Source organism: Oncorhynchus tshawytscha, linkage group LG12, assembly GCF_018296145.1.
Source record: "Oncorhynchus tshawytscha isolate Ot180627B linkage group LG12, Otsh_v2.0, whole genome shotgun sequence".
Lineage (NCBI taxonomy): Eukaryota > Metazoa > Chordata > Actinopteri > Salmoniformes > Salmonidae > Oncorhynchus > Oncorhynchus tshawytscha.
Genome location: NC_056440.1, coordinates 3304941 through 3332317, shown reverse-complemented (window position 1 = coordinate 3332317; position 27377 = coordinate 3304941). Strand labels below are relative to the sequence as shown.

The 27377-nt window shown below is 43.3% G+C and overlaps 1 protein-coding gene across 2 annotated transcripts in view; it reads right to left on the bottom strand.

The window, feature by feature from the left end:
• The window catches only part of LOC112239066 (atrial natriuretic peptide receptor 3-like), a 75854-nt gene that overhangs the window by 30373 nt on the left and 18104 nt on the right, over window positions 1-27377 (bottom strand). For both annotated transcript variants that reach the window (XM_042331202.1, XM_042331203.1), the window contains exons 2-3: window positions 13458-13580; window positions 6668-6843 (exon numbers count right to left, since the gene is read on the bottom strand). In XM_042331202.1, the coding sequence (XP_042187136.1) occupies window positions 6668-6843; window positions 13458-13580 (299 nt within the window). The remainder of the gene's footprint in view (window positions 1-6667; window positions 6844-13457; window positions 13581-27377) is intronic.

Here is a 27377-nt window from a genome sequence, read left to right as displayed (position 1 = left end):
CACAGGGGAACTGGTGAAGTGTACTGGGATTCACAGGGGAACTGGTGAAGTGTACTGGGATTCACAGGGGAACTGGTGAAGTGTACTGGGATTCACAGGGGAACTGGTGAAGTGTACTGGGATTCACAGGGGAACTGGTGAAGTGTACTGGGATTCACAGGGGAACTGGTGAAGTGTACTGGGATTCACAGGGGAACTGGTGAAGTGTACTGGGATTCACAGGGGGATTAGTGAAGTGTACTGGGATTCACAGGGGAACTGGTGAAGTGTACTGGGATTCACAGGGGAATTAGTGAAGTGTACTGGGATTCACAGGGGAACTGGTGAAGTGTACTGGGATTCACAGGGGAACTGGTGAAGTGTACTGGGATTCACAGGGGAATTAGTGAAGTGTACTGGGATTCACAGGGGAACTGGTGAAGTGTACTGGGATTCACAGGGGAATTAGTGAAGTGTACTGGGATTCACAGGGGAGTTAGTGAAGTGTACTGGGATTCACAGGGGAGTTAGTGAAGTGTACTGGGATTCACAGGGGAACTGGTGAAGTGTACTGGGATTCACAGGGGAATTAGTGAAGTGCACTGGGATTCACAGGGGAGTTAGTGAAGTGTACTGGGATTCACAGGGGAGTTAGTGAAGTGTACTGGGATTCACAGGGGAACTGGTGAAGTGTACTGGGATTCACAGGGGAGTTAGTGAAGTGCACTGGGATTCACAGGGGAACTGGTGAAGTGTACTGGGATTCACAGGGGAGTTAGTGAAGTGTACTGGGATTCACAGGGGAATTAGTGAAGTGCACTGGGATTCACAGGGGAACTGGTGAAGTGTACTGGGATTCACAGGGGAATTAGTGAAGTGTACTGGGATTCACAGGGGAATTAGTGAAGTGCACTGGGATTCACAGGGGAATTAGTGAAGTGTACTGGGATTCACAGGGGAATTAGTGAAGTGTACTGGGATTCACAGGGGAATTAGTGAAGTGTACTGGGATTCACAGGGGAACTGGTGAAGTGTACTGGGATTCACAGGGGCACTGGTGAAGTGTACTGGGATTCACAGGGGAATTAGTGAAGTATACTGGGATTCACAGGGGAACTGGTGAAGTGTACTGGGATTCACAGGGGAACTAGTGAAGTGTACTGGGATTCACAGGGGAACTGGTGAAGTGTACTGGGATTCACAGGGGAACTGGTGAAGTGTACTGGGATTCACAGGGGAATTAGTGAAGTGTACTGGGATTCACAGGGGAATTAGTGAAGTGTACTGGGATTCACAGGGGAATTAGTGAAGTGTACTGGGATTCACAGGGGAATTAGTGAAGTGTACTGGGATTCACAGGGGAGTTAGTGAAGTGTACTGGGATTCACAGGGGAATTAGTGAAGTGTACTGGGATTCACAGGGGAAATAGTGAAGTGTACTGGGATTCACAGGGGAATTAGTGAAGTGTACTGGGATTCACAGGGGAACTGGTGAAGTGTACTGGGATTCACAGGGGAATTAGTGAAGTGTACTGGGATTCACAGGGGAACTGGTGAAGTGTACTGGGATTCACAGGGGAACTGGTGAAGTGTACTGGGATTCACAGGCGGATTAGTGAAGTGCACTGGGATTCACAGGGGAACTGGTGAAGTGTACTGGGATTCACAGGGGAATTAGTGAAGTGCACTGGGATTCACAGGGGAACTGGTGAAGTGTACTGGGATTCACAGGGGGTTCCACTCTGTCCATTTACTTTATTTAATGTATTATTCATGGTCTCTATTGCCTGCTTGACCATGTCTTGCTTCTTAATAATGGCACTTCCTGGTTTAAATAAAGATTAAATACATTTGAGGAATAACATTCAAAGCAGATCTGAAATGTTCCTGATTGTTTCCCCAGTCGATGGCCTAGCCCTCTTTGACACGCACATGCAGCCCCTGGCAAATCGTTTGAAGGGACGAATGCTATTCACTCCGTTGACGCAAGTCGACAGTTGGATGTACGATTATAATGTGCTCTAACAATCTGGCTGTCAGGAATGACAACGTTTCTGTTAATATATCTAATTACTTCAAACTAATGTTGGCTCTGGGGATGGGGGGGGTTGCTTCAAGCACAGACCTGACAGCCTGCCTCTTCATGACGCACATTAGATATTTGACACACATGCACGTGCAAGAACACAAACATAAGCACGTGCAGAGACATAAGCACATGCAGAGACATAAGCACATGTAGAGACATAAGCACATGCAGAGACATAAGCACATGCAGAGACATAAGCCCATGCAGAGACATAAGCACATGCAGAGACATAAGCACATGCATGCACACACACTGCTGAAGCATCACAAAATCCATGCTGTGAATGAACAAGACAGGACTGTCTGTCTGCCTGCCGCCTGCCTGTCTCTCTGTCTGCCACCTGTCTGTCTGTCTGCCTGTCTCTCTGCCTGTCTCTCTGCCTGCCGTCTGTCTGTCTGTCTGTCTCTCTGTCTGTCTCTCTGTCTGCCTGCCTCAGAATGGCCTCTAGAATCTACAGATGAATCATTTGACAGCAACACAGTCTCAGAATGGCCTCTAGAATCTACAGATGAATCATTTGACGGCAACACAGTCTCAGAATGGCCTCTAGAATCTACAGATGAATCATTTGACAGCAACACAGTCTCAGAATGGCCTCTAGAATCTACAGATGAATCATTTGACGGCAACACAGTCTCAGAATGGCCTCTAGAATCTACAGATGAATCATTTGACAGCAACACAGTCTCAGAATGGCCTCTAGAATCTACAGATGAATCATTTGACGGCAACACAGTCTCAGAATGGCCTCTAGAATCTACAGATGAATCATTTGACGGCAACACAGTCTCAGAATGGCCTCTAGAATATACAGATGAATCATTTGACGGCAACACAGTCTCAGAATGGCCTCTAGAATCTACAGATGAATCATTTGACGGCAACACAGTCTCAGAATGGCCTCTAGAATCTACAATACACATTGTTTCATTCTGTATGGCTACGTCATAGATTCCTTTTCAATATACTCTTTGATGGCATAGATAGGTCTATCTTCCTACTATATTAGTTGAAGGTTTCATGAATTGGAACAGGATTTTCTTTGAGTGCTTCTCGCACGACAAGGTCAGTAAGAATGCCCTCTTGTAATATTTTATTTGAGCTCTGAGAACAACGGCCAGACAGTGCAGTAACGTTCAAACCAGAACGCTGAATGTGTTTGGAAATTCATCAGTCTCTTCTGGACGTTTAGGCCAAGACCCATTCATGTTTTCATTCCTGACACAAAACAAATCATTCAGCCCTGGTCCTTTGTATAACGTACTGTATGTCATGTTAGTGAATGTAATAACAGAGCTCTAACGCAACACACCCACCTACTGGTTGTGATTGGATAGAAATATTGGGGATATGGCAATCCACTGAGATTAGGCTTTCTGGTGAGAGGCTCCGCCTTTCAACTGTAGAGATTTCAAAAGGATGTATTTTTCTCTGTCTCTCTCTGAGGGGGCAGTCATTTCATTATGTCCACTAAGTTGTCTAGTCAGAAGCAGAGCACTGAATGTCCACACTCAATCTGTCTGTCTGTCTGTCTGTCTGTCTGTCTGTCTGTCTGTCTGTCTGTCTGTCTGTCTGTCTGTCTGTCTGTCTGTCTGTCTGTCTGTCTGTCTATTTGTCTCCGTCTGTCTGTCTGTCTGTCTGTCTCCGTCTGCCTGCATCTGTCTGTCTGTCTGTCTGTCTGTCTGTCTGTCTGTCTGTCTGTCTGTCTGCCTGTCTGTCTGCCTGTCTGCCTGTCTGCCTGCCTGCCTGCCTGCCTGCCTGCCTGCCTGCCTGTCTGCCTGCCTGCCTGCCTGCCTACCTGCCTGCCTGCCTCTGTCTGTCTGTCTGTCTGTCTGCCTGCCTGCCTGCCTGACTACCTGCTGCCTGCCTGCCAGCCTGCCTGCCTGCCTGCCTGCCTGCCTGCCTGCCTGCTGTCTGTCTGTCTGTCTGTCTGTCTGTCTGTCTGTCTGTCTGTCTGTCTGTCTGTCTGTCTGTCTGTCTGTCTGTCTGTCTGTCTGTCTGTCTGTCTGTCTGAGAGACCCATGTTGTAGGCATGGATGTCTGAGGTGTTTTAATAACACTGATATTTCTAATAACAACCAGAAGAGAAGCCGTTAATCCCTCAACCAGGAAAGACTGGCATGTTGATGTTAGCTCTATATGTGCAGTTAAGGGCGAGGCGTGCTGCTCTGGTTTGAGCCAGCTGTAGCTTTTCTAGGTCTTTCTATGCTGCACCTGACCCTATTACCAGACGGTAATCAAGATGGGGACAAGACCAGAGCCTGAAACACTAGTGCAGTTGATTCGTGTCAAAAACGGAGCACATCTATTTTTTTAATAACAGACATACCCTTCCCCATCTTCACAACGACTTTGTCAATATGACTTGAACATGATAATTGACCGTCCGATGTTATACCTACAGTAGGAGTTAAGCTTCCTCTACTTTTTCTATGGTCCCACTCTTAATGTTGAGGTTTATGTCTTAGAGAATGTTTTGAACCAGTTAGAATGCTTTTCCTTTTATAAACTGAACCAAAATATAAAACGCAACATTTAAAGTGTTGTTCCATGAGCTGAAATAAAAGATACCAGAAATGTTCCATACGCACAAAAAAAGCTTATTTCTCTCCAAATTTGTGCGCAATATGTTTACACCCCTGAGTGAGTATTTCTCCTTTGCCAAAATAATGACCAACACTTTAATTCTCGCGTTTATATATTGGTTCAGTATACATCTAAAATGAAAAGCATTGTATTGGATTGAAAAAACGTTCTCTAAGACCTAAACCTCAACTGGAGTTGTGTATAAAGAGTGGGAACATAGAAAAAGTCCACCTGACAGGTGTGGCATGTCAAGAAGCTGATGAAACAGCATGATCATTACACAGGTGCACCTTGTGTTGGGGACAATAAAAGGCCACTCTATAATGCCACAGATGTCTCAAATTTTGAAGGAGAGTGCAATTGACATGCTGACTTCAGGAAGATCCACCAAAGCTGTTGCCAGAGAATTTTATGTTAATTTCTCTACCATAAGCCGCCTCCAACATTGTTTTAGAGAAATCGGCAGTCTGTCCAACCGACCTCACAACTGCAGATCATGTGTTTCGCATTGTGTGGGCGCGTGGTTTGCTGATTCCAACGTTGTGAACAGAGTGCCCCATGGTGGCTGTGGGGTTATGGTATGGGCAGGCATAAGCTACGGGCAATGAACACAATTGCATTATATCGATGGCAATTTGAATGCACAGAGATACCGTGATGAGATCCTGAGGCACATTGTCGTGCCATTCATCCACCACCATCACTTCATGTTCCAGCATGAGACCATGTTGAAATTCCTGGCAGCTGAGAATGTCCCAGTTCTTCCATGACCTGCATACTCACCAGATATGTCAGCCATTGAGCATGTTTGGGATGCTCTGGGTCGAAGTGTACGACAATGTGTTCCAGTTCCCACATTAGGACTGTCCTCAACAAGACCACACATTAGGACTGTCCTCAACAAGACAGCACATTAGGACTGTCCTCAACAAGACAGCACATTAGGACTGTCCTCAACAAGACAACAAATTAGGACTGTCCTCAACAAGACAACACATTAGGACTGTCCTCAACAAGACAGCACATTAGGACTGTCCTCAACAAGATAACACATTAGGACTGTCCTCAACAAGACAGCACATTAGGACTGTCCTCAACAAGACAGCACATTAGGACTGTCCTCAACAAGATAACACATTAGGACTGTCCTCAACAAGACAGCACATTAGGACTGTCCTCAACAAGACAGCACATTAGGACTGTCCTCAACAAGACAACACATTAGGACTGTCCTCAACAAGACAGCACATTAGGACTGTCCTCAACAAGACAAAATATCAACTAAGAAAGTGGAAGTAAAGTCAGTCAACGGCATGTTGATCAAAATATGCTTTTCCACAGCCTCAGGACCAAGCTGCCACTTGTCATGTCTCTCACCTCATAAACGTCAATCAATTCAGTTGATCACCTCAATAAAGGTCAATCAATTCAGTTGATCACCTCAATAAAGGTCAATCAATTCAGTTGATCACCTCATAAAGAATCAATTCAGTTGATCACCTCATAAACGTCAATCAATTCAGTTGATCACCTCATAAAGATCAATTCAGTTGATCACCTCATAAACGTCAATCAATTCAGTTGATCACCTCAATAAACGTCAATCAATTCAGTTGATCACCTCATAAAGATCAATTCAGTTGATCACTTCATAAACGTCAATCAATTCAGTTGATCACCTCAATAAACGTCAATCAATTCAGTTGATCACCTCAATAAACGGCAATCAATTCAGTTGATCACCTCAATAAAGGTCAATCAATTCAGTTGATCACCCTAATAAACGTCAATCAATTTGGCTGATCAAGACTCTTGGCTAACTGTTGTGGCCTGCCATCCGGCCTGCCATTCGGCCTACAATTCGCTAAAACTATTTTCCCGGACACAGTCACAGTCTTCACTGAGGGTCTATCTTCTTTCACATTTTTGCAGACATACAGTAGTGACCGTGGCGTTGCACTGAGCACCACGCTCTACCATCGGAGCCACACGGGGCAGGGTAGACTTACGTACGTTGTCACAGTCGTCACAGTCCGGTAGGCCAGCCTTCTGAATGGACCTCTTGACCTCTAGAGAGAAGTTCTCAAACTCTGGTTTGACCGTCCGGAGCAGCGTGACCGTGTTGAGGGCAGAGTACGCTTGTCGCGCCTCACTGTCGTGCTTATCCCCTCGCTTCCACGAGCCGTTGCCTAGGAGACCATACGAGGAGAGAGAAAAAAGTGGTGAAATTGCTAACATGTTGAAATGTTTATCTACTAATGTCTGTCACCATGCGGTGCAACACTGGACCTAGAGATTTATATAGTATGCAGGTCTGGACCTACAGATGTACATGGTATGCAGGACTAGACCTACAGATGTACATGGTATGCAGGTCTGGACTTACAGATGTACATGGTATGCAGGTCTGGACCTACAGATGTACATGGTATGCAGGTCTGGACCTACAGATGTACATGGTATGCAGGACTGGACCTACAGATGTACATGGTATGCAGGTCTGGACCTACAGATGTACATGGTATGCAGGTCTGGACGTACAGATGTACATGGTATGCAGGTCTGGACCTACTGATGTACATGGTATGCAGGACTGGACCTACAGATGTACATGGTATGCAGGTCTGGACCTACAGATGTACATGGTATGCAGGACTGAATATACAGATGTACATGGTATGCAGGTCTGGACCTACAGATGTACATGGTATGCAGGACCTACAGATGTATATGGTATGCAGGTCTGGACCTACAGATGTACATGGTATGCAGGACTGGACCTACAGATGTACATGGTATGCCGGACTGGACCTACAGATGTACATGGTATGCAGGTCTGGACCTACAGATGTACATGGTATGCAGGACTGGACCTACAGATGTACATGGTATGCAGGACTGGACCTACAGATGTACATGGTATGCAGGACTGGACCTACAGATGTACATGGTATGCAGGTCTGGACCTACAGATGTACATGGTATGCAGGTCTGGACCTACAGATGTACATGGTATGCAGGTCTGGACCTACAGATGTACATGGTATGCAGGACTGGACCTACAGATGTACATGGTATGCAGGTCTGGACCTACAGATGTACATGGTATGCAGGACTGGACCTACAGATGTACATGGTATGCAGGACTGGACCTACAGATGTACATGGTATGCAGGACTGGACCTACAGATGTACATGGTATGCAGGTCTGGACCTACAGATGTACATGGTATGCAGGACTGGACCTACAGATGTACATGGTATGCAGGACTGGACCTACAGATGTACATGGTATGCAGGTCTGGACCTACAGATGTACATGGTATGCAGGTCTGGACCTACAGATGTACATGGTATGCAGGTCTGGACCTACAGATGTACATGGTATGCAGGTCTGGACCTACAGATGTACATGGTATGCAGGTCTGGACCTACAGATGTACATTGTATGCAGGTCTGGACCTACAGATGTATATGGTATGCAGGTCTGGACCTACAGATGTACATGGTATGCAGGTCTGGACCTACAGATGTACATGGTATGCAGGTCTGGACCTACAGATGTACATGTATGCAGGTCTGGACCTACAGATGTACATGGTATGCAGGTCTGGACCTACAGATGTACATGGTATGCAGGTCTGGACCTACAGATGTACATGGTATGCAGGTCTGGACCTACAGATGTACATGGTATGCAGGACTGGACCTACAGATGTACATGGTATGCAGGACTGGACCTACAGATGTACATGGTATGCAGGACTGGACCTACATATGTACATGGTATGCATGTCTGGACCTACAGATGTACATGGTATGCAGGTCTGGACCTACAGATGTACATGGTATGCAGGTCTGGACCTACAGATGTACATGGTATGCAGGACTGGACCTACAGATGTACATGGTATGCAGGTCTGGTCCTACAGATGTACATAGTATGCAGGTCTGGACCTACAGATGTACATGGTATGCAGGACTGGACCTACAGATGTACATGGTATGCAGGTCTGGACCTACAGATGTACATGGTATACAGGACCTACAGATGTATATAGTATGCAGGACTGGACCTACAGATGTATATGGTATGCAGGTCTGGACCTACAGATGTACATGGTATGCAGGTCTGGACCTACAGATGTACATGGTATGCAGGTCTGGACCTACAGATGTACATTGTATGCAGGTCTGGACCTACAGATGTATATGGTATGCAGGTCTGGACCTACAGATGTACATGGTATGCAGGTCTGGACCTACAGATGTACATGTATGCAGGTCTGGACCTACAGATGTACATGGTATGCAGGTCTGGACCTACAGATGTACATGGTATGCAGGTCTGGACCTACAGATGTACATGGTATGCAGGTCTGGACCTACAGATGGACATGGTATGCAGGTCTGGAGCTACAGATGTACAGTGCCTTGCGAAAGTATTCGGCCCCCTTGAACTTTGCAACCTTTTGCCACATTTCAGGCTTCAAATATAAAGATATAAAACTGTATTTTTTTGTGAAGAATCAACAACAAGTGGGACACAATCATGAAGTGGAACGACATTTATTGGATATTTCAAACTTTTTTAATAAATCAAAAACGTAAAAATTGGGCGTGCAAAATTATTCAGCCCCTTTACTTTCAGTGCAGCAAACTCTCTCCAGAAGTTCAGTGAGGATCTCTGAATGATCCAATGTTGACCTAAATGACTAATGATGATAAATACAATACACCTGTGTGTAATCAAGTCTCCATATAAATGCACCTGCACTGTGATAGTCTCAGAGGTCCGTTAAAAGCGCAGAGAGCATCATGAAGAACAAGGAACACACCAGGCAGGTCCGAGATACTGTTGTGAAGAAGTTTAAAGCTGGATTTTGATACAAAAAGATTTCCCAAGCTTTAAACATCCCAAGGAGCACTGTGCAAGCGATAATATTGAAATGGAAGGAGTATCAGACCACTGCAAATCTACCAAGACCTGGCCGTCCCTCTAAACTTTCAGCTCATACAAGGAGAAGACTTATCAGAGATGCAGCCAAGAGGCCCATGATCACTCTGGATGAACTGCAGAGATCTACAGCTGAGGGGGGAGACTCTGTCCATAGGACAACAATCAGTCGTATATTGCACAAATCTGGCCTTTACGGAAGAGTGGCAAGAAGAAAGCCATTTCTTAAAGATATCCATAAAAAGTGTTGTTTAAAGTTTGCCACAAGCCACCTGGTAGACACACCAAACATGTGGAAGAAGGTGCTCTGGTCAGATGAAACCAAAATTGAACTTTTTGGCAACAATGCAAAACGTTATGTTTGGCATAAAAGCAACACAGCTCATCACCCAGAACACACCATCCCCACTGTCAAACATGGTGGTGCAGCATCATGGTTTGGGCCTGCTTTTCTTCAGCAGGTACAGGGAAGATGGTTAAAATTGATGGGAAGATGGATGGAGCCAAATACAGGACCATTCTGGAAGAAAACCTGATGGAGTCTGCAAAAGACCTGAGACTGGGACGGAGATTTGTCTTCCAACAAGACAATGATCCAAAACATAAAGCAAAATCTACAATGGAATGGTTCAAAAATAAACATATCCAGGTGTTAGAATGGCCAAGTCAAAGTCCAGACCTGAATCCAACCGAGAATCTGTGGAAAGAACTGAAAACTGCTGTTCACAAATGCTCTCCATCCAACCTCACTGAGCTCGAGCTGTTTTGCAAGGAGGAATGGGAAAAAATTTCAGTCTCTCGATATGCAAAACTGATAGAGACATACCCCAAGCGACTTACAGCTGTAATCACAGCAAAAGGTGACGCTACAAAGTATTAACTTAAGGGGGCTGAATAATTTTGCACGCCCAATTTTTCAGTTTTTGATTTGTTAAAAAAGTTTGAAATATCCAATAAATGTCGTTCCACTTCATGATTGTGTCCCACTTGTTGTTGATTCTTCACAAAAAATACAGTTTTATATCTTTATGTTTGAAGCCTGAAATGTGGAAAAAGGTCGCAAAGTTCAAGGGGGCCAAATACTTTCGCAAGGCACTGTATATTGTATCAGCTCGGGAATTTGAACCAGCAAACATTTTGATTATTGACCCAACGCTCTAACCGCTAGGCTACCTGCCACCCCACCATCACTGTGTACAGTTGAAGTCAGAGGTTTACATACACCTTAGCAAAATACATTTAAACTCAGTTTTTCACAATTCCTGACCTTTAATCCAAGCAAAAATTCCCTGTTTTAGGTCAGTTAGGATCACCACTTTATTTTGAAATATCAGAATAATAGTAGAGAGAGTGTTTTATTTCAGGTTTTGTTTCTTTCATCAAATTCCCAGTGGGTCAGAAGTTTACATACTCAATTAGTATTTGGTAGCATTGCCTCTAAATTGTTTAACTTGGGTCAAATGTTTGGGGTAGCCTTCCACAAGCTTCCCACAATAAGTTGGGTGAATTTTGGCCCATTCCTCCTGACAGAGCTGGTGTAACTGAGTCAGGTTTGTAGGCCTCCTTGCTCGCACATGCTTTTTCAGTTCTACCCACAAATGTTCTATAGGATTGAGGTCAAGGCTTTGTGATGGCCACTCCAATACCTTGACATTGTTGTCCTTAAGCCGTTTTGCCACAGCTTTGGAAGTCTGCTTGGGGTCATTGTCCATTTGGAAGACCCAATTGAGACCAAGCTTTAACTTCCTGACTGATGTCTTGAGATGTTACTTCAATATATCCACATAATTTTTCTCCTCATGATGCTATCTATTTTGTGAAGTGCACCAGTCCCTCCTGCAGCAAAGCACCCCCACAACATGATGCTGCCACTCCCGTGCTTCACGGTTGGGATGGTGTTCTTCAGCTTGCAAGCCTCCCCTTTTTTCCTCCAAACATAACGATGGTCATTATGGCCAAACAGTTATATTTTTGTTTCATCAGACCAGAGGACGTTTTTCCAAAAGTACGATCTTTGTCCCCATGTGCAGTTGCAAACCGTAGTCTGGCTTTTTAATGGCGGTTTTGGAGCAGTGGCTTCTTCCTTGCTGAACAGCCTTTCAGGTTATGTCGATTATAGGACTCATTTTACTGTGGATATAGATACTTTTGTACCTGTTTCCTCCAGCATCTTCACAAGGTCCTTTGCTGTTGTTCTGGGATTGATTTGCACTTTTCACACCAAAGTACGTTCATCTCTAGGAGACAGAACGCGTCTCCTTCCTGAGCAGTATGACTGCTACGTGGTCCCATGGTGTTTATACTTGCGTACTATTGTTTGTACAGATGAACGTGGTACCTTCAGGTGTTTGGAAATTGCTCCCAAGGATGAACCAGACTTGTGGAGGTCAAGCAAAGAGGCACGGAGTTGGAAGGTAGGCCTTGAAATACATCCACAGGTACACCTCCAATTGACTCAGGCTAATTGACATCATTTATCAGAAGCTTCTAAAGCCATGACATAATTTTCTGGAATTTTCCAAGCTGTTTAAAGGTACAGTCAACTTAGTGTATGCAAACTTCTGACCCACTGGAATTGTGATACAGTGAATTATAAGTGAAATAATCTATCTGTAAACAATTGTTGGAAGAATTACTTGTGTCATGCAAGTCTTAACCGACTTGCCAAAACTATAGTTTGTTAACAGGAAATTTGTGGAGTGGTTGAAAAACCAATTTTATCACAACCGATCGGGAGTCCCATAGCGCAGCGCACAATTGACCCAGCGTTGTCTGTGTTAGGGTTTGGCTGGGGTAGGCCGTCATTGTAAATAAGAAACTGACTTGCCTAGTTAAATAAAGGTAAAATAAAACATAATTATCTATGAATTTCACATGACTGGGAATACAGATATGCATCTGTTGGTCACAGATACCTTTAAAAAAAAAAGTAGGGGCGTGGATCAGAAAACCAATAAGTATCTGGTGTGACCACCATTTGCCTCATGCAGCGAGTCACATCTCCTTCACATAGAGTTGATCAGGCTGTTGATTGTGGCCTGTGGAATGTTGTCCCACTCCTCTTCAATGGCTGTGAGAAGTTGATGGATATTGGCGGGAACTGGAACACGCTGTCGTAAACGTCAATCCAGAGCGTCCCAAACATGCTCAATGGTTGACATATCTGGTGAGTATGCAGGTCATGGAAGAACTGGGACATTCTCAGCTGCCAGGAATTGTGTACAGATCCTTTGCAACATGGTCTCATGCTGAAAAATGAGGTGATGGTGGTGGATGAATGGCACGACAATGGGCCTCAGGATCTCATCACGGTATCTCTGTGCATTCAAATTGCCATCGATAAAATGCAATTGCGTTCACTGTTCGTAGCTTATGCCTGCCCATAACCCCACCACCCCCATGAGGCACTCTGTTCACAACGTTGACATCAACAAACCACTCACCCACACGACGCCATACACGTACGTGGTCTGCGGTTGTGAGGCTGGCTGGACGTTCAGCCAAAATCTCTAAAACAACGTTGGTATGGTAGAGAAATGAACATTCAATTCTCTGGCAGAAGCTCTGATAGACTTTTTTTTGTCCCCAGCACAAGGTGCACCTGTGTAATGATCATGCTGTTTTATCAGCTTCTTGATATGACACACCTGTCAGGTGAATGGATTATCTTGGCAAATTAGAAATACTCACTAACAGGGATGTAAACAATTTTGTGCAAACATTTGATTTGTTTTGCGTATGGATATAATATATTTATTTCCAGCTTATGAAACATGGGAACAACACTTGAATTAGTTGCATTTATATTTTAGTTCAGTGTATATGTAGGGCTAGGAGTAGTGTTACCATAAGATGTGGAGTTGAAGAGTTCGATGTTGAAGAAGATGTAGCTGCCATTAGTGAGCCTCCGTCGATGAGCAGCTAGCATGATGTCTCGGACGATGTCAGCTCCCGCACATATGATAACAACTGGAAGAGATCAACATGAAGGAACCAGTGTTATACCTCAACCCATTTCAACAAGACTAGAAGACATGAACCAGTGTTACTCCTCAACCAGTTTCAACAAGACTAGAAGACATGAACCAGTTTGACTCCTCAACCCATTTCAACAAGACTAGAATACATGAACCAGTTTGACTCCTCAACCCATTTCAACAAGACTAGAAGACATGAACCAGTTTGACACCTCAACCCATTTCAACAAGACTAGAAGACATGAACCAGTTTGACACCTCAACCCATTTCAACAAGACTAGAATACATGAACCAGTTTGACTCCTCAACCCATTTCAACAAGACTAGAAGACATGAACCAGTTTGACACCTCAACCCATTTCAACAAGACTAGAAGACATGAACCAGTTTGACACCTCAACCCATTTAAACAAGACTAGAATACATGAACCAGTTTGACTCCTCAACCCATTTCAACAAAACTAGAAGCCATGAACCAGTTTGACACCTCAACCCATTTCAACAAGACTAGAAGAGATGAACCAGTTTGACTCCTCAACCCATTTCAACAAGACTAGAAGACATGAACCAGTTTGACACCTCAACCCATTTCAACAAGACTAGAAGACATGAACCAGTTTGACACCTCAACCCATTTCAACAAGACTAGAATACATGAACCAGTTTGACTCCTCAACCCATTTCAACAAGACTTCAACTACATACAAAGAAGACTGTTTTAGAAAATAATGTTCACAATACAATTGACAAATGACTTTTTTCTTAAAGCTGGAGAGGAAATGTAGCATCCCACTGGGCACATCCGGTCATTTCAACGTGGAAATGGAGCATCCCACTGGGCACATCCAGTCATTTCAACGTGGAAATGGAGCATCCCACTGGGCACATCCGGTCATTTCAACGTGGAAATGGAGCATCCCACTGGGCACATCCGGTCATTTCAACGTGGAAATGTGGCACATTTTTGGTTGAGACATTGATCAATGAGATTTTCAACTTTTATTCACCTACTCAAAAACACAGCCAGAAGGTTGTTGAATCTCGAACAGTCAAATGACCTGGATTGCTGGTGAGATTACATAAAAATACATTGTGTAAGTAAGTGATCGATGCTGTTGGTCAGATTATTATAGAAAATGTGAAGATTTGTACAGACCTGCGACCTTTGCCTTCTATATTGAACATTTTATGATTGAAGAAACGTATAGTTACAGTAACCTCAAAATGAGGCCATGAAAAAATACTGTTACATTAGTTTGTAAAATAGCATTAAAGTTCAACCAATTATTGGATTGCAAAAGTAATATTGAATTGTTTGGTTGACAACGGAACCAAATGTCAAATGTCAAATGTTAAAATAGATGTATCTAATGCTTGGACAGTTTCACCTGAGCTACTGGCTTAATCCTTAACTTTAGTTGGAGAAGTGAATCCAACACATCATTTCTTAGGCAATTTACAAATATCAAAGCTAAGCAGGGCTGGGCTTGTTTTAACCCTGGATGGGAGACCAAAGAATAGTTAGTTAATAGCAGATTAACTGTCTAGTAGGAGATGCGGCCCAGTTTATTGACATTTTTCTGATAGTGGACATAACGTTGAAGGTCTGACGTTGTTTCACAGGTACAAATTCAACCTATTTTAAACAAGGTTGGTTACCATGATGACGTAATCATACCCAAGAAGACTCGAGGCTGTTATCGCTGCCAAAGGTGCTTCAACAAAGTGCAGAGTAAAGGGTCTGAATACTTATGTAAATGTGATATTTCACTTTTGTAATAGATTTGGAAAATGTTCTAAAAAACAGTTATTAAACAGGTATTGTGATGTCATTATGGGGTATTGTGATGTCATTATGGGGTATTGTGATGTCATTATGGGGTATTGTGATGTCATTATGGGGTATTGTGAGTCATTATGGGGTATTGTGAGTCATTATGGGGTATTGTGAGTCATTATGGGGTATTGTGATGTCATTATGGGGTATTGTGATGTCATTATGGGGTATTGTGAGTCATTATGGGATATTGTGATATCATTATGGGGTATTGTGATGTCAATATGGGGTACTGTGAGTCATTATGGGTGATATTATGGGGTATTGTGATGTCATTATGGGGTATTGTGATGTCATTATTGATATCGTTATTGGGTATTGTGATGTCATTATGGGGTATTGTGATGTCATTATGGGGTATTGTGATGTCATTATGGGGTATTGTGATGTCATTATGGGGTATTGTGATGTCATTATGGGGTATTGTGATGTCATTATGGGGTATTGTGATGTCGTTATTGGGTATTGTGATGTCATTATGGGGTATTGTGATCTCATTATGGGATATTGTGATGTCATTATGGGGTATTGTGATATCGTTATTGGGTATTGTGATGTCATTATGGGGTATTGTGATCTCATTATGGGATATTGTGATGTCATTATGGGTATTGTGTGTAGATTGATACATTTTAGAATAAGCCTGTAACATAACAAAACATTTAAAAAGTCAAGGGGTCTGAATTCTTTCCAAATGCACTTTATACCAGGGCAGTAGTATAAAGTAGTGCACTATATAGGGAATAGGGCCATAGTATAAATAGAGAATAGGGCTGTAGTATAAAGTAGTGCACTATATACAGAATAGGGAAGTAGTATAGCGTAGTGCACTATATAGAGCATAGGGCAGTAGTATAAAGTAGTGCACTCTACAGGCAATAGGGCAGTAGTATAAATAGAGAATAGGGCTGTAGTATAAAATAGTGCACTATATAGGGAATAGGGCAGTAGTATAAATAGAGAATAGGGCTGTAGTATAAAGTAGTGCACTACATAGAGAATAGGGGAGTAGTATAAATAGGAAAAATGTCCTGGATTTCTTTAATATGATGTGTCCCAAAAAGACACCCTATAGGAGAATTTATGGCTGAAACATGTTTAACTGATCAAGTGTCCAGTTACCGTAGGAGGGATAGAAAGCACCACTCCATACTCTTTCAACTGTTAGAAAAAATGATTAAACACACAATTAGGTAATGTTTTGCACCTAAAAAAAAATGTGACACACATACACACACACACAAACAGACACACACACAAACACACAGAAAAGTGTTGTGCCCACTTGAGTCTTTGTGGCTGATTTCAGAAGTGCCCAATTACTTAGAGTACTCTCCTAGCCCGGCACTCAACCAGAGAGGATAGTAGAGGCCAATGCCCTTCCAATTAAATACATTACACGTCGGTTTTGAAAAGCAGTTTGCCATCACAGATTTTCCAGGTAGAGGGTGGAACATTGCATAAGATTACCACTGAAAGATAAATAATAATCACAGGTAATCTCTTTAATCATATTTCATTTGGACCCATACAGAGCACTACTACAACACAGACTGAACAACAAGGTGATGTAACTAGGAACAACCAGGTGATATCACGATGAACAACAAGGTGATATCACTAGGAACAACCAGGTGATATCACTAGGAACAACCAGGTGATATCACCAGGAACAACCAGGTGATATCACCAGGAACAACCAGGTGATATCACTAGGAACAACCCTGTGATATCACTAGGAACAACCAGGTGATATCACCAGGAACAACCAGGTGATATCACTAGGAACAACCCTGTGATATCACTAGGAACAACCAGGTGATATCACTAGGAACAACCAGGTGATATCACTAGGAACAACCAGGTGATATCACTAGGAACAACCAGGTGATATGACCAGGAACAACCAGGTGATATCACCAGGAACAACCAAGTGATATAACCAGGAAGAACCCGGTGATATCACTAGGAACAACCAGGTGATATCACCAGGAACAACCAGGTGATACCACTAGGAACAACCAGGTGATATCACTAGGAACAAACAGGTGATATCACTAGGAACAACCAGGTGCTATCACCAGGAACAAACAGGTGCTATCACCAGGAACAACCAGGTGATATCACTAGGAACAACCAGGTGATATCACTAGGAACAACCAGGTGATATCACTAGGAACAACCAGGTGATATTAGTGGTATCACTAGGAACAACCAGGTGATATCACTAGGAACAACCAGGTGATATCACCAGGAACAACCAGGTGATATCAACCCGGTGATATCACTAGGAACAACCAGGTGATATCACTAGGAACAACCAGGTGATATCACTAGGAACAACCAGGTGATATCACTAGGAACAACCAGGTGATATCACCAGGAACAACCAGGTGATATCACCAGGAACAACCAGGTGATATCACTAGGAACAACCAGGTGATATCACTAGGAACAACCAGGTGATATCACTAGGAACAACCAGGTGATATTAGTGGTATCACTAGGAACAACCCGGTGATATCACTAGGAACAACCAGGTGCTATCACCAGGAACAACCAGGTGATATCACTAGGAACAACCAGGTGATATCACCAGGAACAACCAGGTGATATCACTAGGAACAACCAGGTGATATCACTAGGAACAACCAGGTGATATCACTAGGAACAACCAGGTGATATCACCAGGAACAACCAGGTGATATCACTAGGAACAACCAGGTGATACCACTAGGAACAACCAGGTGATATCACCAGGAACAACCAGGTGATATCACTAGGAACAACCAGGTGATATCACTAGGAACAACCCGGTGATAATGACGGGAAAGGATGTCACAGCTAGAGGTATGTGTCTCCTACAAAGTCTTCAGAGCATTAGGCTGGTGATCATGTCAGTCAGAACTACAAAGTGAAGCTACGTACTTCCAGTAGAGGATCATGTTGAAGAACAAGTAAGAGGGAGATATGTGTATACACCTAGAATCTCTTTCTACGTGTACATATTACAACAATTATCTCGTCTAACCTGTGCCGCCTAACATTGACTCTGCACCGGTAACCCCTCCATATAGCCTCACTACTGTTATTTAATTGTTGCTCTTTCATTATGAGTTATTTTCTTATTTTCTTCTTTTTTATTTTTTATTTTCTACTTCAGTTTATTTCAGTAAATAGTTTCTTAACAACATGTTGTTTTTAAACTCCCTGTTGGTTAAGGGCTTGTAGGTACGAATTTCACTAGAAGTTCTACACCTGTTGTATTTGGCGCATGTGACAATTTTTTAAAATTGGATTTTAATTTAATTTAATTGAACTCTTCCCCTGGAGACGTACGGCTAAGTAACCCTACAGTAGATACAGACCCTACAGTAGATACAGTAGATACAGACCCTACAGTAGATACAGTAGATACAGACCCTACAGTAGATACAGTAGATACAGACCCTACAGTAGATACAGTAGATACAGACCCTACAGTAGATACAGTAGATACAGACCCTACAGTAGATACAGAACCTACAGTAGATACAGACCTTACAGTAGATACAGACCCTAGAGTACAGACCCTACAGTAGATACAGTAGATACAGACCATACAGTAGATACAGTAGATACAGACCCTACAGTAGATACAGACCCTACAGTAGAGACAGTAGATACAGACCCTACAGTAGATACAGACCCTACAGTAGATACAGTAGATACAGTAGATACAGACCCTACAGTAGATAGAGTAGATACAGACCCTACAGTAGATACAGACCCTACAGTAGATACAGACCCTACAGTAGATACAGACCTTACAGTAGATACAGTAGATACAGACCCTACAGTAGATACAGTAGATACAGACCCTACAGTAGATACAGTAGATACAGACCCTACAGTAGATACAGTAGATACAGTAGATACAGACCCTACAGTAGATACAGTAGATACAGACCCTACAGTAGATACAGAACCTACAGTAGATACAGACCTTACAGTAGATACAGACCCTACAGTAGATACAGTAGATACAGACCATACAGTAGATACAGTAGATACAGACCCTACAGTAGATACAGACCCTACAGTAGAGACAGTAGATACAGACCCTACAGTAGATACAGACCCTACAGTAGATACAGTAGATACAGTAGATACAGACCCTACAGTAGATACAGTAGATACAGACCCTACAGTAGATACAGTAGATACAGACCTTACAGTAGATACAGACCCTACAGTAGATACAGTAGATACAGTAGATACAGACCCTACAGTAGATACAGTAGATACAGACCCTACAGTAGATACAGACCCTACAGTAGATACAGTAGATACAGACCCTACAGTAGATACAGACCCTACAGTAGATACAGTAGATACAGACCCTACAGTAGATACAGTAGATACAGACCCTACAGTAGATACAGACCTTACAGTAGATACAGTAGATACAGTAGATACAGACCCTACAGTAGATACAGTAGATACAGACCCTACAGTAGATACAGTCCCTACAGTAGATACAGTAGATACAGACCCTACAGTAGATACAGACCGTACAGTAGATACAGTAGATACAGTAGATACAGACCTTACAGTAGATACAGTAGATACAGACCCTACAGTAGATACAGTCCCTACAGTAGATACAGTAGATACAGACCCTACAGTAGATACAGTAGATACAGTAGATACAGACCCTACAGTAGATACAGACCCTACAGTAGATACAGTAGATACAGACCCTACAGTAGATACAGTAGATACAGACCCTACAGTAGATACAGACCCTACAGTAGATACAGTAGATACAGACCCTACAGTAGATACAGTAGATACAGACCCTACAGTAGATACAGACCCTACAGTAGATACAGACCCTACAGTAGATACAGTAGATACAGACCCTACAGTAGATACAGAACCTACAGTAGATACAGACCCTAGAGTACAGACCCTACAGTAGATACAGTAGATACAGACCATACAGTAGATACAGTAGATACAGAACCTAGAGTAGATACAGACCCTACTGTAGAGACAGTAGATACAGACCCTACAGTAGATACAGTAGATACAGACCCTACAGTAGATACAGTAGATACAGTAGATACAGACCCTACAGTAGATACAGTAGATACAGACCCTACAGTAGATACAGTAGATACAGACCCTACAGTAGATACAGACCCTACAGTAGATACAGACCTTACAGTAGATACAGTAGATACAGACCCTACAGTAGATACAGTAGATACAGACCCTACAGTAGATACAGTAGATACAGACCCTACAGTAGATACAGTAGATACAGTAGATACAGACCCTACAGTAGATACAGTAGATGCAGACCCTACAGTAGATACAGAACCGACAGTAGATACAGACCTTACAGTAGATACAGTAGATACAGTAGATACAGACCCTACAGTAGATACAGACCCTACAGTAGATACAGTAGATACAGTAGATACAGTAGATACAGACCCTACAGTAGATACAGTAGATACAGACCCTACAGTAGAGACAGTAGATACAGACCCTACAGTAGACACAGACCCTACAGTAGACACATAACCTACAGTAGATACAGTAGATAGAGCCTACAGTAAACACAGACCCTACAGTAGATACAGTAGATACAGACCCTACAGTAGATACAGACCCTACAGTAGATACAGTAGATACAGTAGATACAGACCCTACAGTAGATACAGACCCTACAGTAGATACAGACCCTACAGTAAACACAGACCCTACAGTAGATACAGTAGATACAGACCCTACAGTAGATACAGACCCTACAGTAGATACAGTAGATACAGTAGATACAGACCCTACAGTAGATACAGTAGATACAGACCCTACAGTAGATACAGACCCTACAGTAGATACAGTAGATACAGTAGATACAGACCATACAGTAGATACAGACCCTACAGTAGATACAGACCCTACAGTAGATACAGACCTTACAGTAGATACAGTAGATACAGTCCCTACAGTAGATACAGTAGATACAGACCCTACAGTAGATACAGACCCTACAGTAGATGCAGACCCTACAGTAGATACAGTAGATACAGACCCTACAGTAGATACAGACCCTACAGTAGATACAGACCCTACAGTAGATACAGTAGATACAGACCCTACAGTAGATACAGTAGATACAGATCTTACAGTAGATAAAGACCCTACAGTATATACAGACCCTACAGTAGATACTGTAGATACAGACCCTACAGTAGATACAGACCCTACAGTAGATACAGTAGATACAGTAGATACAGACCTTACAGTAGATACAGTAGATACAGACCCTACAGTAGATACAGACCCTACAGTAGATACAGACCCTACAGTAGATGCAGACCCTACAGTAGATGCAGTAGATACAGACCCTACAGTAGATACAGTCCCTACAGTAGATACAGTAGATACAGACCCTACAGTAGATACAGACCCAACAGTAGATACAGACCCTACAGTAGATACAGACCCTACAGTAGATGCAGACCCTACAGTAGATACAGTAGATACAGACCCTACAGTAGATACAGACCCTACAGTAGATACAGACCCTACAGTAGATACAGTAGATACAGACCCTACAGTAGATACAGTAGATACAGACCTTACAGTAGATACAGACCCTACAGTAGATACAGACCCAACAGTAGATACAGACCCTACAGTAGATACAGACCCTACAGTAGATGCAGACCCTACAGTAGATGCAGACCCTACAGTAGATACAGTAGATACAGACCCTACAGTAGATACAGACCCTACAGTAGATACAGACCCTACAGTAGATACAGTAGATACAGACCCTACAGTAGATACAGTAGATACAGACCTTACAGTAGATAAAGACCCTACAGTATATACAGACCCTACAGTAGATACTGTAGATACAGACCCTACAGTAGATACAGACCCTACAGTACAGACCCTACAGTAGATACAGTAGATACAGACCCTACAGTAGAGACAGTAGATACAGACCCTACAGTAGACACAGACCCTACAGTAGACACAGACCCTACAGTAGATACAGTAGATAGAGCCTACAGTAAACACAGACCCTACAGTAGATACAGTAGATACAGACCCTACAGTAGATACAGACCCTACAGTAGATACAGTAGATACAGACCCTACAGTAGATACAGACCCTACAGTAGATACAGACCCTACAGTAAACACAGACCCTACAGTAGATACAGTAGATACAGACCCTACAGTAGATACAGACCCTACAGTAGATACAGTAGATACAGTAGATACAGACCCTACAGTAGATACAGTAGATACAGACCCTACAGTAGATACAGACCCTACAGTAGATACAGTAGATACAGTAGATACAGACCATACAGTAGATACAGACCCTACAGTAGATACAGACCCTACAGTAGATACAGACCTTACAGTAGATACAGTAGATACAGTCCCTACAGTAGATACAGTAGATACAGACCCTACAGTAGATACAGACCCTACAGTAGATACAGTAGATACAGACCCTACAGTAGATACAGACCCTACAGTAGATGCAGACCCTACAGTAGATGCAGTAGATACAGACCCTACAGTAGATACAGTCCCTACAGTAGATACAGTAGATACAGACCCTACAGTAGATACAGACCCTACAGTAGATACAGACCCTACAGTAGATGCAGACCCTACAGTAGATGCAGACCCTACAGTAGATACAGTAAATACAGACCCTACAGTAGATACAGACCCTACAGTAGATACAGACCCTACAGTAGATACAGTAGATACAGACCCTACAGTAGATACAGTAGATACAGACCTTACAGTAGATACAGACCCTACAGTAGATACAGACCCAACAGTAGATACAGACCCTACAGTAGATACAGACCCTACAGTAGATGCAGACCCTACAGTAGATGCAGACCCTACAGTAGATACAGTAGATACAGACCCTACAGTAGATACAGACCCTACAGTAGATACAGACCCTACAGTACATACAGTAGATACAGACCCTACAGTAGATACAGTAGATACAGACCTTACAGTAGATAAAGACCCTACAGTATATACAGACCCTACAGTAGATACTGTAGATACAGAAAACAGAGTTGGATTGGTTGAAAAAAACACCTATGTGAGAATGCCTACAGTAGATACAGACCCTACAGTAGATACAGACCCTACAGTAGATGCAGTAGATACAGACCCTACAGTAGATACAGTCCCTACAGTAGATACAGTAGATACAGACCTTACAGTAGATACAGTAGATACAGACCTTACAGTAGATACAGACCCTACAGTAGATACAGACCCTACAGTAGATGCAGACCCTACAGTAGATGCAGTAGATACAGACCCTACAGTAGATACAGTCCCTACAGTAGATACAATAGATACAGACCCTACAGTAGATACAGACCCAACAGTAGATACAGACCCTACAGTAGATACTGTAGATACAGACCCTACAGTAGATACAGACCCTACAGTAGATACAGTAGATACAGTAGATACAGTAGATACAGACCCTACAGTAGATACAGACCCTACAGTAGATACAGTAGATACAGACCTTACAGTAGATACAGACCCTACAGTAGATACATACCCTACAGTAGATACTGTAGATACAGACCCTACAGTAGATACAGACCCTACAGTATATACAGTAGATACAGTAGATACAGACCCTACAGTAGATACAGTAGATACAGACCCTACAGTAGATACAGTAGATACAGTAGATACAGACCCTACAGTAGATACAGTAGATACAGACCTTACAGTAGATACAGCCCCTACAGTAGATACAGCCCCTACAGTAGATACAGCCCCTACAGTAGATACAGACCTTATAGTAGATACAGACCTTACAGTAGATACAGTAGATACAGACCCTACAGTAGATACAGTCCCTACAGTAGACACAGACCCTACAGTAGATACAGACCTTACAGTAGATACAGACCTTACAGTAGATACAGACCCTACAGTAGATACAGACCTTATAGTAGATACAGACCCTACAGTAGATACAGTCCCTACAGTAGATACAGTAGATACAGACCCTACAGTAGATACAGACCCTACAGTAGATACAGTAGATACAGACCCTACAGTAGATGCAGACCCTACAGTAGATACAGACCTTATAGTAGATACAGTATATACAGACCCTACAGTAGATACAGACCCTACAGTCGATACAGTAGATACAGACCCTACAGTAGATACAGTAGATTCAGTAGATACAGACCCTACAGTAGATACAGACCCTACAGTAGATACACGACCCTACAGTAGATTCAGTAGATACAGACCCTACAGTAGATACAGTAGATTCAGTAGATACAGACCCTACAGTAGATACAGACCCTACAGTAGATACAGTAGATTCAGTAGATACAGACCCTACAGTAGATACAGACCCTACAGTACAGACCCTACAGCCCTCAGCCGTCACCCAAATATCCACAGAAAACCTGTCTGGTAACCATGAAATGTTAGGGTTTTTAAAATAAACAACAAACAGACAAACAAACAACAAGGCGAGTCGGAGGGTTTGGAAATAACTTGTCAGAGTGTCCCGGCGTCGACTAGCCATGGTCAATAGGGCACATTAAGACACTGAGTACCAAATGGCAGCCTATCCCCTGTACAGTGCACTACTGTTGACCTGGGTCCATAAGGCTTTGGTCAGAAGTAGTGCACTGTTTAGGGAATAGGGTTATATTTGGGATAAATCCAGCGTCTGCTGGAACATTCCCACAGCTCTGTCACTATAGTGGAGGGTCGGGGTGGCTGGTCGGGGGGGGCTAGCGCAGCGCCTCATGGCTCCTGGAATATCCTCCCGCTCCCAGAAAGAGGGACACTCTTCATCTCAGTGCTCCTGCTCCTGCAGCACCCTTTAATGAGGCATGCCGAGAGAGGAACACAACAGTCCTCTGTGTGTGTGTGTCACTCTCTGTGCTTCTGTCTCAATCTCTCTCTCTCTTTCTCTCTGTGTGTGTCTCTCTCTGTCTGTCTCTCTGTTTCTCACGCTCTCAGTCTCTATGCGTGTGTCTATCTGTCCCTCTCTCTCTGTCTCTCTCTCTCTGTTTCTCACTCTCTCAGTCTCTATGTGTGTGTCTATCTTGTCCCTCTCTCTCTGTCTCTCTCTGTGTCTCTCTCTCTCTCTGTTTCTCATTCTCCCAGTCTCTGTGTATGTGTCTATCTGTCCCTCTCTCTCTGTCTCTCTTTGTCTCTCTTTGATGTATTGGAACAACTACTTATGATCGATGTAAAAAAAATCTACTGTGGCTGTCACGGCCGTTAAAGGAAGAGGACCAAGGTGCAGAGTGGTGAGAGTACATTTCTCTTTTTAATTGGAAAAAAAACGCTGAACAAAACAATAAACACTACAAAACAAACCGTGAAGCTAAAGGCTATGTGCCCTAAACAAAGTAAACTTCCCACAAACACAGGTGGGAAAAAGGGCTGCCTAAGTATGGTTCTCAATCAGAGACAACGATAGACAGCTGTCCCTGATTGAGAAAAAAAAACATAAAAAAACATAGAACTAAAAACATAGAACTACACAACAAAAACATAGAACTACACAACAAAAACATAGAACTACACAACATAGAACATAGAATACCCACCCCAACTCACGCCCTGACCAAACCAAAATAGACTCCATGTGTATCCACAGAGTTGGATTGGTTAATGATGGAGACGCCACGTGTATCCACAGAGTTGGATTGGTTAATGATGGAGACGCCACGTGTATCCACAGAGTTGGATTGGTTAATGATGGAGACGCCACGTGTATCCACAGAGTTGGATTGGTTAATGATGGAGACGCCACGTGTATCCACAGAGCTGGATTGGTTAATGATGGAGACGCCACGTGTATCCACAGAGTTGGATTGGTTAATGATGGACACGCCACGTGTATCCACAGAGTTGGATTGGTTAATGATGGAGACGCCACGTGTATCCACAGAGTTGGATTGGTTAATGATGGAGACGCCATGTGTATCCACAGAGCTGGATTGGTTAATGATGGAGACGCCACGTGTATCCACAGAGTTGGATTGGTTAATGATGGAGACGCCACGTGTATGCACAGAGTTGGATTGGTTAATAATGGAGACGCCACGTGTATCCACAGAGTTGGATTGGTTTTAATGATGGAGACGCCACGTGTATCCACAGAGTTGCACTCCACACTGCCCTTTCCCACCTGGACAAAAGGAACACCTATGTGAGAATGCTGTTCATTGACTACAGCTCAGCGTTCAACGCCATAGTGCCCACGAAGCTCATCACTAAGCTAAGGAAACTGGGACTAAACACCTCCCTCTGCAACTGGATCCTGGACTTCCTGACAGGCCGCCCCCAGGTGGTAAGGGTAGGTAGAAACACATCTGCCACGCTGATCCTGAACACTGGAGCTCCCCAGGGGTGCGTGCTCAGTCCCCTCCTGTACTCCCTGTTCACCCACGACTGCATGGCCAGGCACGACTCCAACACCATCATTAAGTTTGCTGACGACACAACAGTGGTAGGCCTGGTCACCGACAACGACGAGACAGCCTATAGGGAGGAGGTCAGAGACCTGGCCGGGTGGTGCCAGAATAACAACCTATCCCTCAACGTAACCAAGACTAAGGAGATGATTGTGGACTACAGGAAAAGGAGCACCGAGCACGTCCCCATTCTCATCGACGGGGCTGTAGAGGAGCAGGTTGAGAGCTTCAAATTCCTTGGTGTACACATCAACAACAAACTAGATTGATCCAAACACACCAAGACAGTCATGAAGAGGGCATGACAAAGCCTATTCCCCCTCAGGAAACTAAAAAGATTTGGCATGGGTCCTGAGATCCTCAAAAGGTTCTACAGCTGCAACATCGAGAGCATCCTGGCCCGTTGCATCACTACCTGGTACG